This window comes from Camellia sinensis, chromosome 9 (genome assembly GCF_055761805.1).
Source record: "Camellia sinensis isolate YWXY chromosome 9, ASM5576180v1, whole genome shotgun sequence".
NCBI lineage: Eukaryota > Viridiplantae > Streptophyta > Magnoliopsida > Ericales > Theaceae > Camellia > Camellia sinensis.
In genome coordinates, this window is record NC_138969.1 from 66,796,120 (window position 1) to 66,809,644 (window position 13,525).

General features: G+C 33.5%; 1 protein-coding gene and 1 long non-coding RNA gene across 3 annotated transcripts; both read right to left on the bottom strand.

Moving 5' to 3' along the window:
* Nucleotides 1-4,188: 4,188 nt before the first annotated feature.
* On the bottom strand, nucleotides 4,189-5,389 carry LOC145799111 (uncharacterized). The gene is made up of 2 exons (XR_014341121.1): nucleotides 4,936-5,389; nucleotides 4,189-4,688 (listed from the first exon to the last, which is right to left on the bottom strand). It is a non-coding gene; the product is annotated as an uncharacterized LOC145799111 (long non-coding RNA).
* Nucleotides 5,390-6,491: 1,102 nt separating this feature from the next.
* Nucleotides 6,492-8,479, bottom strand: LOC145798641 (uncharacterized). Of its 2 annotated transcripts, XM_082887013.1 has the most exons (3): nucleotides 8,175-8,479; nucleotides 7,272-8,068; nucleotides 6,492-7,203 (listed from the first exon to the last, which is right to left on the bottom strand). In XM_082887013.1, exons 1-3 carry the CDS (start codon nucleotides 8,224-8,226, stop codon nucleotides 6,940-6,942), a joined length of 1,113 nt encoding a protein of 370 aa, XP_082743139.1. In that variant the 5' UTR covers nucleotides 8,227-8,479; the 3' UTR covers nucleotides 6,492-6,939. The 2 variants fall into 2 exon arrangements, with proteins under 2 accessions (XP_082743139.1, XP_082743138.1); XM_082887012.1 differs by having other exon boundaries at nucleotides 6,496-7,203; nucleotides 7,272-8,476.
* Nucleotides 8,480-13,525: the final 5,046 nt, after the last annotated feature.

Below are 13,525 nucleotides of genomic sequence, written 5' to 3' on the forward strand. Positions count from 1 at the left end.
GTAAAAAAAATGTACTCAGTTTAGTCCTCTTTTCTCTTTTCCTTTTCCTTTTCCTCTTCCTTTTCCTTTTGATATTGGCTTCTTTTCTTCAGAAAAATGTTATACACACTGCTTCATTCAATGCATTTCATATATTATACGCACAAGGTAATGAGAGTCTGAGACTCCCCAACTGAAATACTTGCATGTCATAATGATGATAATGATAAGAACTTAGAAGGCAATTTGGTTGTCCACTAACTTAAAGAACCTTACAGTCCTTGCATGCAGATGCAGTTTCGCGGATAACAGCTCAAAGGCAGAGTTAGTAGTGTTTTTTAAAATATAATCCAATATAATACGGATCCTCTTCACATCGTCCAGTCTTGCACATAATATAATTGATCTTTCAGTTTCATTTGGCCAATCAATAAATCTCAAACCCAACATGTCAGCTACTTGATCTTGAATATTTTTAATGTCTGGTTGCCAAGACACTATAGCCATCAGAATCTCATCGAAAGCTTGTCCAATTTAGCATTTTTTGCCAATTTCTCTTAGCAAAGTTGTCTTTCCAACAATACCATATATTCTGATGAAGTTGATCGTGATTCAACATTACGAAATTTGTGGTCTCAAGGGTATGAATTCTATCCCCAAGGGTCATGCAGAATTGGATATGTTATTGAAGTTGCCTTCCTATCCATAGCATTTTAGCCTCCTCTGTTTTCTCTTTTTCTTCTTTTCCTAGCAGGCAATGTGTGGCCAAATCAGAAAACCACCTATTGAAACACTATCGTTCACAGTAGTTTCACATTCCAGAAACTCTTTAGCCCTTCCTATGAACCCATTAAGTTTTTCAATCTAGTGTTTGGCATCTTCTCAAATTTCTTCTCTAGTCCTTACTGGTAGATAAATGGATCCTTGAATCCAATCTCTCATAGCCTTTAGCGTTTCAACTCCGCTTCTTAGACTTTCTTATTTCTTTTGATGAATGACATAATTGAATTAACACTTAACTGGCTCTACCAATATTTCAACAACTTTTAAACCAATGGAAATCAAAATATCAGTCATGTCTCAGAAAAAATATTGAACTAGCAACATTTGAAAATTAATTACTGGTATTAACAACAAGAAAACTTGTGTCTTGATCTACTTCTTACACTTCATTTTTTGATTGAATTTTTTACTAGTGACATGTGAAAACTTTAAACTCTATGGTAGCTAAATCATATGGACAAGCTTGTGCAAAATAGTGTGGTATTAAGTGGTGTATATATCAAATATCTATGATAAACTGTTGTATGCCATGGGATTAGTTGTGCATGTTTAGTAAGTCATTAATGTCGTGATTTAGAACTTTAATATTATGGAAATGAGGGAGAGAAATTTTCAAGCCTATTATTTGCAATACAGCAATACATCAATGTGTGGCACAGATTCATTCTATACATGAACCCCACAATACACCAATCGAATCTCCAGAGTCCTCTATTCATGACAATTTTCTTGACCTATTTTCATGTAAGTAGAGTTTCCCTTTGTAATAAGAGTACACAAAACTAGGAGTGCAATTAGTCCTCACACTATTCTAGTAACTTATAACACTTATCCTATAAAGCAAAGGGGTGTTACTTTGATTTGATTTGCAGGTTGAGCAAGGAGTGATGGTGGTTGGGGTACTTGGTGGTGTGGTGGTGGCAGCGCAGCAGCGGTTATGGTAAGGTGGTGGCAGTGGCAATGTGGTGGTAGTAGGGGTGACGTCAGAGGTGGTGGTGGTGGTGGTGGTGGCAGCGGCCGTGATAGGGTGGTGGTATCGGCAGTAGTGGTGTCATTGGTATGGCTGGTATGTCTCATTAGATCCAGAAAATGTTTTCCGCTTCTAGAAAATGAAAAACATTTAACACCCAAATTAACTCATCTCCTGATAACATACGAAAAATGTCTTCTATTAACTTTTATTTTCCGTCATACTAAATGCTAGAAATGCGAAAAATGATTCTCCTAAACAAACTTACGTTATGAATATTGAAGAGGAATTTTTTGCCTTTCTTTCTTTCTTTTATTTTTTATTTTTATATGGACAATATGATGTTATTTGGAGCACAATTTAGAGCTATTTAATTCTTTAGATACTACTATAAAAATAAATACAATAAATAAAAAACTGCATACTAAGATCACTAAAAAAAACTACTATTCTTGAGCTAAGTTGTTTTTTTATATGTTTACATATATGAATTGTGGGTCACGCAAATTACAGCTCACATGTCGAAGGTAAAGAAAATGCCAAAAAATTCCGTTTGGTAAGCAATTCAAATTATAGTTCCACCCATTGATTTGAGTGTGTTGTTTGTTTTGAGCTTTCAAATCATAATTCTACACCCATATCTCAAAACTCAATTCAAAACATAATCATTACTTTTCAAAACTTATAACCAAATACATAATTCAAAACTATTTTCAAAACTCAATTCAAATCAATATTTTGATTTTTTAAATATTTAAATATTTTAAAAATATTTTAATTTTGTTAAGATTTTAAATATTTAAATATTTAAATATGTTACGATTTTTTAAATTTTTTGAATATTTTTAAATATTTTAATTTCAAAATATTACAATTTTAATTTTTTAAATTTTAAAATATTTTATAAAAATAAATTCAAACTCTATTTTATAAAAATATTTTAAAATATTTTAATTTTTTTGTTATGTATTTTGTTACGATTTGAGTGTAGAGTTATGAAAGTAGTATGGAGTTTCGAATTATGTGTTTGGTTATGAGTTTTAAAAATAATTTCTGAATTGAGTTTTGTTTTATATGTTTAGTTACGATTTGAGTGTAGAGTTGTTTTTAAATTTAAAATATTAACATTTAAAATTATTTAAATTTTTACGATTTAAATTTTTTGAATATTTATTTTAATTTTTTAGATTATTTAAGTTATTTAAATATTTATGATTTAATTTTTTGAATATTTATTTTGAAAAAAAAATTATTTCCTTTGTAGTATTTTCAATTAACAATTGATTAACTTCACATGTCAAATCAAACTTTCAAAACTCAATTCCACACTCAATTCAAAACTTAATTCAACACTCTATTTAAAAACCATAACCAAACAAATTTTCTACACTCAAATCATAATTCCACAACTCACAAACTCAAAATACAATTCATACTCTTAAATCATATTTACAAAACTCTACCAAACGCAACAGAATTTCATGTTTCTGTTTGATGAATAGAATGCAATGCAACTCAGCTCATGTGGACATACAGTTAGCATTTTACACAATTCAACTTAGCTCAGACATACAGTTTTGCTTTATGAACAGAATAAGCAATGGACTACAGTTAGCATTATTTATATATTCAAATTCTTAGTTAAATTATTGAAAAATGGAGAAACTAGAACTTTAAGCGTACCTCTCTTTCTGTAAACAATTAGGCAAAGACAAATGGCTGCTGCAGGCTTCACAATGGAGACAGAAACCTGAATAATCTATTGTTAAGAAGAGCAAAACATTTTTTTTCTTGGTTTGATGTATCTTCACACAATATTTGACACTTTGCTTCCAGGGAAGAAAGGTAGCAAACAACATATACCCGCTCCTCCTTTTTCTCTTTTCCTTTTCCTTTTCTTGAGAAAAATCTTATACACAGAATTGACTCACTGAAATTTCATATAAATAGTCAAAGGCAATGAGTCTCCCAAATTGAAATGCATGTATAAATAAATAATGATGATGATAAGGAGTTAGAAGACAAGTGGGCTGTCCAATTACAGAACCTTGCTAACAGTTTAGTGGCACAGTTAACAATGCCCTTAGAGTTACGAGTGAATGGAGTTGGCCTGCAATTTTACTGCTCTGTTCTAGTGAAATAATCTATTCTTGCTAAATTTGACAATAAATCCCAATTGTTTTGTTAAGGGTGTTGTTAAATTGAAACTTACTACCGATTATATATATTACGTATATATATAGATAGCACTCTTCGCATTGGGTGAGAACACAAAATATAATCATTAAAACCCCAACTATCATACAATCAAATAAAAGAAGACCTGTTCCCACATTTTCCTTTTGTTGGAACAAGGCACAGTAAGGATTGGTAATTTGGTCTTGTAAAACAGTATATAATATAATTACCAAACATCTATGACATGAAGGATATGTAAATGGGAGTGAACAGGGTAGTTTTTGCTAGCTCTATCAATCCAAGCAATCAAATCAAATGGAATAGGAGTGTTAGAGTCGAAAAATAAAGTACAGAGTTTCTTCTATAGATTCTGAAGCAGTAGGAGAATGACCACACAAGCATGAGTGCAAAGTAATGTACAATACAATCGAGTAAATCACAATGTACAACTTAGATGACTAGTTCAAAGCCAAACTCAATGTAAACTTGACCTTTATTTGAAGTAGAATCCAAATAGAGCGAAGTGAGGCTCTTATCCAAATAGTACAATCTCAGCCTGGCAATGCTGCAACATAAAATCAAATTAATTATAATACTTGTGGAGGCAACATAATGTACACCAATTTTGAATAGCACACACACAAGCTAATAGGAGTGCATTAACAGAGCTGCCATTGAGATGAAGTTAATTAGTTTCATCAGAGTTGGAACCTGCCCAAATCTTTTGCAACCGCTATCTTGACATCTGCATACTAAAAACCCTCTTCAGAAGCAGCCTCTGTGCAAGCAAACTAAACTCTGAATTCACTATTCACCATTACTGAAATGATCAGAAGTGATTATTTGATGGTTCTAAAATGTCAACTCGACTGAAAAAGCCTTTATATTGTTTTTAGTCTAATATTCTGGTGGCCGTACCTAGCATCGCCTCAGTCTAAGAGCCCTGGGCTGTTCTTCAGCATATAATGTGTAAGTTTGTGTGTGTGTGTGTGTGTGTGTGTGTGTGAGAGAGAGAGAGAGAGCACCTGGACATTGAAGTGCTTTTGCATAATCAGAACATTATCCCAACATCATCCAATTTGATTGTCTTCAATTTTGGTGTGCTGTGGACACTGGAAGGAGTGGCAGAAGTAAAAGTCTTCATTTCAGAGCAATCTTTCAGAATTACTCATCCAAGGATGGCCATTCAAAAAGTAGAGCCCCCGGTGCAGAAACTACTGAGATTTGAAAGTTGTTCAAGATTTATTGAACTTATCAACTATAGCTTCTTGTTCTTCTTTCTCTAGGCATTTCTTTACAACAATGTCCTCCAACTTCTCCCAGTCATATCAAACCAAAGCTTCTATTGAGATGTTAGCATCCTCAAGAAACAAAAGACAAAGCAATAAGCAGGACTCGGCTTCCTCATCCTGTAGGTAATCATAGCTCAACTTAAGACTTCCATACTCTTCTCGATCAACACCTTCGAAGGTTGTTGACTATGAAGCACTGACACTTCAAAACAAGTGCCGTATCCGTGTCGGACACACGGACACAGAGGGGACATGTATGGCACACGCCACATGACATGTCCCCTTATTTAATTAATTTATTTTCAAGGGACACACTAGGAACATGCCAACTTGTCTTTTCCCCAATTTTCTTTAGTGCTTTTGATCAATGTTTGATGTTGAATGTTTATTAATTTTTTTCTTAAACTTAAATACTTAATAAATCATCCATAAACTATAAATGTTAATTTAAAAGTGCTTTTTTTTTAAATATTGAATTAGAGTTAGTTTTTGTTAATATTAATTGTTTGTGGATGTAATATTAAACTAGATAGTACATAAAAATAAATGAAAACATATTTTATTGGCATGTTCCCGCCATGTCCGTGTCCCCATTTTTTTGAAACGCCATGTCCCGTGTCTGCATCCATATCCATGTCTGTGCTTCTTAGGTTGTTGGCAATGATTTTCTAAGTTCATAAGCTGCCTCTTTTCATTTTTTGTGAAAATCGTTGTCTCTCATTGCCCTTCCAACTATGACAAATGGTAAGGCCAAACCTTGACATTCACTGTGAAACAAATGTGGGGGAGTCAACAACATCACCAGCATTCCTTCTAAACAAGTCCCAAGATCCTTTTTCAGACAAAACTTGAAGATGCATGATCTTTGTTGTTTGCCATGCTTTTCCACATAAATTTTTTTTTGGGGGGATTAAGTACAAGTTTTTTTTGTTTCCCTCAATAATTTGACATGTGCATCTAGGACCTCATGAAACAACTATCTTATGATCTGATAAAGCATCACATCCAGCAACCCTTACTTGGGAAGGAATGGCTATTAAGAATTTCAAAACTTAACAGTCAAAAATACTTGACTAAATGAACAACCATCCATTGAAGATATAACTTCTGTTCCCGCAAACTGAATTCTATGGAATTCTTGAAAATTTTATATCTTTAGTCCACTTCAAATGAAATGTGGGGCTAAGTCGTACAAAGTGAAATCAGTGGCATATCCAAACTGTAGTGGATGAATAGAATTACAAAAGAAAGAAATAAAAAATTTAAATATATAAATAAATAAAGAGTTATAAATTCAGTGACCTCCTTATTGATATAAGTAAAAATGTAGTAGTAATTACGGTGTATAATAGGCTTTCGTGATGAATATTGTTGGGTATATCTGCACTTATGAGGCATTGGACAGCAGCAGATTGGTATCAAATAATCTTAAAAAAGGTACAACAACGAGAAGGTGTATAATCATAACATAAATAAACCCTACTACAACGTAATCATGGCTTAAGAGCCAAATTACAAAAGCTTCAATAAATTATGTTAAATGCGGTGCCTCATTGACAAACACTTCTTCCATAAATCTCTCATCAGAAAACCATTGTCATTACCTTACAACAAGCATATAAAAGTAGGGCAAAACTCACAGGAAAAGACTCTCATTCAGTCTCTTGGCTTCAAGATCATGTATTCACTCCAAACACAAAACCATTGCTGTATGAGGGAAGATTGCTAGAAGGTCCATTATTCCTCACTGGTGAGCGGAACGGATTCGGTGTCACAGGTTTGAGTAATATGCAGCCCAGCACTCCGAAGAACTTGTTTAGCATTTGCACATGAAATTCCAGACTGATCAGCGAAGGAAGCAGGAACACCCATGGACTTGATTAAGTTGAGGGCTCCACCCCAACTTGCATATTTCTCTAATCCACAGTTGAGTGCAAAACTACATGAGGTGAGGATAGGTAAGTGGCTTCCTCCTGATAAAGTCCCCTCACAAGATTCACCCTTACTCTGCTACTTATCCCTGAAGTTGTCCCTGACAAATTCATTGGAACTCCAGGGCCCACCATTACTATCTGTATATTGCTCATCCCATTAAGAAGATGACCAATCTCAGCAAATGCTGGCATCCAATCCAACTCCCCTTCAGGCCCATGGTAGTGAAGAATCACCTCTTTGCCTTTCAGCAAAAGGTTCTTTAAACTGATATTGAGTGCTGTTACTATGTAATAGATTGTCAAGGGGTGGGAGAGAATGTCTGCAACAGGGCTTGACATTGGCAGCGATCGACGGTTATAGTACTCTGTCCAACCAGAGAGAAGGATCGGACTCGACATCCCATCCCCTAAATGATTATGAAAAGGTGAATCACGAGGGTACTCATCATCATCCAGCCCACCCGATGAATCCCAAAGTCCACCATTAACAGGAAGTTGACCGTAAGGGATGTGGGACTGGCAACTGCACTTTCTCCTCCACATCCCCTTGTGGTGGATATCCAATGATTCAAGCCATTTACATGGCTGAAAAGCTGAACAAGGGAAGACAAAGAATTTCATTGCCAACTCTTCTTCTCGTTCCATCATTGCCTTGCAAAGGCCACACATGCCTTTATGTGTTTCCTTCCAGTGCTGCTTCTGGCAAAGAGCACTGCAATAAGCCACCGCACGACACCAGTTGCAACACACAGATTGTTCTCCGTGAACTTCTTTCTCACACATTTCACAATGCCTCAATCCAACACAAGAGCTCACTTTCACATCTACAAAGGTCTCCTCCTTGGGTGGTTCCGCATACTTGGCGGGGGCTGAGTTAGCCGTTGAGATGGCCTTTTCCTCGTATCCCTGACCAGGTGGATGTGAGACTGTCACTGCAACAAGATCATTACCCTTGGACATTTCAGGAGGCCATTGCACATCAACTGTTTCAATGAATGGTTCAACGTGCAACATCAATGACAGGAAAACGATCAGTACCTGACACTTCCAACGACAAGGACCTAGTCATCTTCTTATTCGATGGAAACATCAATGACTCAAGCTCGTAAGTCACTCTCAAGAGCTCGACATTTGGAACCCCGAATCGTCTCTCTAGAACCCGTCATCCTCCGTGCATCATTTTCCGATCTAAACATATGAAACCCTAAATCCCCACCATCCCCTCCTACAAATTGAACGCACGAAATGGCTGTTTCTTTCCGCAAATTGCTCTGAGAGAGATAGCAAGTAGGCATTCTTCCCCTCTTCCACTTTTTTGGCGAATAACACTTTCTATCAGCACTCCAAATCATGACCACTGCCACTTTTTGATTGATTGTATATAATTTTTTTTTTTTTTTTTTGTCTTAAGAAAAATAAAATATTTAATATAAATATACATGTGGTGTAGCATGGGCCTTTTCTCAAAATAAGTCAAAATACTAATCTATTTCTTAAACTAAATCTAGTTTAGCCGAAATTCTCAAAATAAGTTGAAACGTTATTACAAAACATATTTACACCATATTTCTGGCTGAGGCGGCGAAAATAAATAAAATCATAACAGCGTGATTACGAATCACGCTTTTAATTAAGAAAGCATGGTTAGAAACCACGCTTTTAAGAAAAACTATTTTGTTAAGAAAGCGTGGCTGTAAATCACCCTTTTAAAGAAAATTTGGTTTTTAAATAAGGCGTGGTTCGTAATCACACTTTTAAACTAAAACCGATCCACAACTGTTTATTATTATTATTATTACTATTATTATTATTATTATTATTCAATCCACATTCTATAATTCACTCATCTTATAGATCTCTATATATAAATTATTCATATAAAATATCGTATTGATAAACAATCTTAGATACAAAATTTTATTATTTTAATATTTAAAAATAAATTATGTAATTTTGAAATTATGTTTCGCATCCATTATTTTTAAAAAAATATATAAAATTATATGTACAATTATCAGATCAATTTGATATTTACATAAATAATTTATACATAAAATTTTTAAAAAATAAGTAGCATGAATTGTCTAAAGAATAGTGATTAAAAGCTCTAAAACTAGAGTTCTAATTTAAGCTGTAATGATGTGACATAAAAATAAATAAAAAGAAAACCACAAACAAGCAAGCATAAGCATCATATCAAAAATTATTAGACTAAGATTTTACCATTGAATCAATGATCACCGCTTATGACTTTAAAAATATAAAAGTAAAAAAAAATATGAAAAAATGTAAATTAAATAGTTTCTTAATTTACCTGATATTTTTTAAATTGTTATTTAAATATAAATTTTTAAATTAAAATTTTATTTTGTTATATAATTCAAATATAATTTAAAAAAGGTCGATGATGGACAAAAATAAAAATAACAAATAAAAAATTAAAAAAGAAGAAGAAAATAATGGCATCGAGACACGCACTCTCCCCCGAGAACCCTTTGCGCAGTTTCGGAGAGATTTTGTCAGGGTTTTCCCAAACTAAGCCCCTATACTAATTTATTTCCCAAACTAAGTCTACTTTTGCGAAATTTTTGAAACTAAATATTTGTTATTCCCTTAAATATTTGTTGCCAAGAAACATTTAAATAAAACTTCACACAGCATATACAAAGTATCTAATTTGCTAATTACTACTGCGAATAGGAAAACAAAATAAAGATATGACTATAACACTTACAACACTTTAGAACGACGTAACTAGTTCAAACATAAGCATCCCACAAAAATAATTTGTGTAAACATTCAACATAACACAGTACATAAAATAAAGCGACGAGTACAATACTTAACAGCTACATAGACAAATATTAAACAAACCTTTCACAAACTCATGTCGAAAGAGTTATTTTAACACACACAACATATAATTATGGATAACCTAATATAATTTAGTAGACAGATAGACGCCTAATCCTCGCCCAAATCGGCAATCTTAGAGTCTGAACAATTAGAGAGCTCAAGGTCAGAAAGAAGTGCAGGATCGTCCTTGATAGCCTTGATAGCCGCAGCATTTGGTGCTGTTCCGTTCTTCTTGGTATCTGACTTAAGTATAGATACTTTCATATCGCGGACTGACCTACGACGCATTTGAGAAATCTCACGTCGAAATCTTTCACATAGTCGATCAACATTATCTGGATCTTCCTTTTGGATCTCAACTGAATGTGCTTTCGGCACCTTCAATCGATTTTCCCGACATAATCTTTCCATTTGCACTCACTCTATAAAATAGTGTGGGCCACTTCAGAAGTCTAGCGTCTGCTAAACCATATCCTGTTTGATTATCAGATAGAGCCTCCACGAAACCACATGGATCTCGATAGTACTTGGGCATGACAAAATGTCGCTTCCCCAACCTATCATAATAAGCACAAGAGGCATCTAACAAAGCAAATTGTGTTTCATCTTCAGCATCGCCACTTCCCCTTCCCGTTCCTCTTCCTCGGCATGAACTCTCACCTCTTTCGAAGTTCCTACCCCCTGCGAGTCCCCTTCTCGTTCCTCTTCCTCGTCGTGAACTCTCACCTCTACGATTCCTACCTCTTGCCGTGAATCTGTACTCCATTTATTTTTTTTCAATAGATGAACGATAGTTTCCTAGGGCGAACTGAGTTTAAAGGTTGTGTGTTTACCATTACTCCTTCAGTCTTTTATATAGTTTTTTTTTTTTTTTTGATCAGCAAAGAAAAATTTCATTAATCAATATGAAATTAAAGGTACAGGAAGATGAAATGCACTGAGAGAGATTCGGAAGGTACAAAATACCCCTACTACTACTACTCGCAACCATACAACCAACCCCTTAGCCTCACAATTTTTTTAAAACAAAAAGTTAAGAAGGACTTCAGTCCTTTATATAGTTGTTTGTCAACACTATTGCCATGTGGTCGTATTAATGTGACTTAGATGAGTTCTGAAATGTGAAGAAAAAACAAAGCATCTAAGTTGCACTGCACAAAGTCACATAGTATCTGAGGAAAAAACAAAGCATACAATTTATTTCGTCTGTTAAAGTCACTGCATCACGTTTGTTAAAAGTGTGTATTTCAATGTGTAAACATATTCTGGAATATATGGGAAAATGTATTGGGATTATAATTTTTTTGATCTTGTTATGGATACTTATTAACAACCCTTAGCATGACCTATAAATTATTATCTATAATATACTATATTGTCTCTCATTTTTATAAATACCGCCATCCTTAAGATTATAAAATTACGTCGTCCATATTTATCTGTCAATCAGATATGAGTGGATCCCTACATTATCATTCTTAATAATAATAATAATAAGTTCAAAATTAAAATGAGTGGATCCCTACATTATCATTCTTAACAATAATAATACATTATCATTCTTAATAATAATAATAAGTCTATCATTTTAAAACAAAAAGTTTAAATTCAAAATTATGTAAAAATTGGGATCCAAAAAATTTATACATTTGATACTAAGTTCAAAATTAAAATATTCTTAATAAGCCTCACTCAAATGGAGTCCAAATCCAAAAGGTCCAAAATTATTATTGTCTGTGTTGTTCTAATGTCCCCAACCTTTATTTTTGTACCTATATAGATATAAAAAGTAAAATAAAATAATTCACTCTCACCTAAAGCAAAAGTTCCAAGGAAGAGTCCATATGTGTTTTAAACTTATTTCTTTAAGTTATTTTGAAAACCTTGTTTTAAAAATATAATTTTAAATTTGAAGTCATATTTTAAATACACAAATATTTTTTTTTAAAAATTTATGAAACTGTTCACCTAACCTTTATTATATTTTACTCCCCTTGCGTGTTTCCCTCAACCCACTATGAAGGTCCCATGACTTTGTGCTGTTTGATAGGAGTGTAACATACTTGGGACTCATGGTTGGTTTTGAGTCAGATATGGATGGAACCATCTCATGGTCCAACTAATTGAAAAGTGTGTATTATTTACGTAATGTGAATAAATTTATTATCTGTTTGGTACAGGTTTTTACAAATTCGAATTTGATATTAAAAAGCATAAACTATAAGATTCTTATTATCTGTTTTACGAGAGTTTAAATTTTTTATTTTTTATTATTTTTGTGAACATTTGTCTGACAATCAAAAAATAAAAACCCTACAATTCAATTCTGAATTAAAAAATAAAAAATAAAAAAAACCCTAACCCTAATTTGTGAATTCAAATTCAATTGAAAACCCTAGAATTGGGTTAGGGTTAGGGTTCAATTTGCATTACAGACTTTGGGTTAGGGCTAGGGTTCAATTTGAAACCCTAGAATTGGGTTAGGGCTAGGGCTTGAGCTACGGTTCAATTTGTGAATTCAAAACCACAATTTCAATTCACAAACCCTATTCGACACACATTGATATCAATTTCAATTCACAACATTTTCACATTCACAAATCCTATTCTACCAACATTTTCATCAATTCACAACATTTTTACATTTACAAACCCTATTTTACCCACATTGTACCCACATTCACATTTTCACAAGCAAAATCAACACATATAAAATTCAAATTCAAACTGAGAGAGAGAGAGACAGACAGTGTACATACCAAGAGAGAGAGCAGAGAGCGACCCACAGAGTGAGAGAGCACAGAACCCACAGAGAGAGAGAGTGAGAGCAGAGAGCCACGAAGAGAGAGAGTGAGAGCAGAGGGAGAAATAGAGGGAGAACTGATCGGGAAAGAAAAAACGAAGTTAAAAAGCGTGGTTGCAAATGAGGGGGTGGGCCATTTTATATAAGTTTTAAAAGCGTGGTTCGTAACCACGCTTTCTTTAAAAACCAAATTTTATTTAAAAGCGTGGTTTATAACCACGTTTTCTTTACAAAAAAGTTTTCTTTAAAAGTGTAGTTTCTAACCACGCTTTCTTTACAACATAGATTTCTTTAAAAGCGTGATTTCTAACCACGCTTTCTTAATTAAAAGTGTGATTTGTAACCACGCTTTTATAATTTTACAAAATTAGCACGCCTGGGCTAGAAATATTGTGAAAGTGTGTTTTGGAATAACGTTTCAGCTTATTTTGGGAATTCCGTCCAAACTAGGCTTAGTTTGGAAAATAGGTTATTATTTTGGCTTATTTTGGGAAAAGCCTCAGTGTAGCATAGTTGACTTAATGATAACTCAATCATTATTAGGCCATTAAGGTAATCACCTAAGGTCACACTTTTGGAATTCAACAACTTGAAACCCAAAAAAAAAAAAAAATCCCTAATCAAAACCTAATATAAAATTTATTAAGAGGCATAAAAACAAAAGAAAAAAAGAAATCCATTGTTAGCATTTTCTTTTTTCTTTTTTATTTAAAGAAGACATTATCTCAAT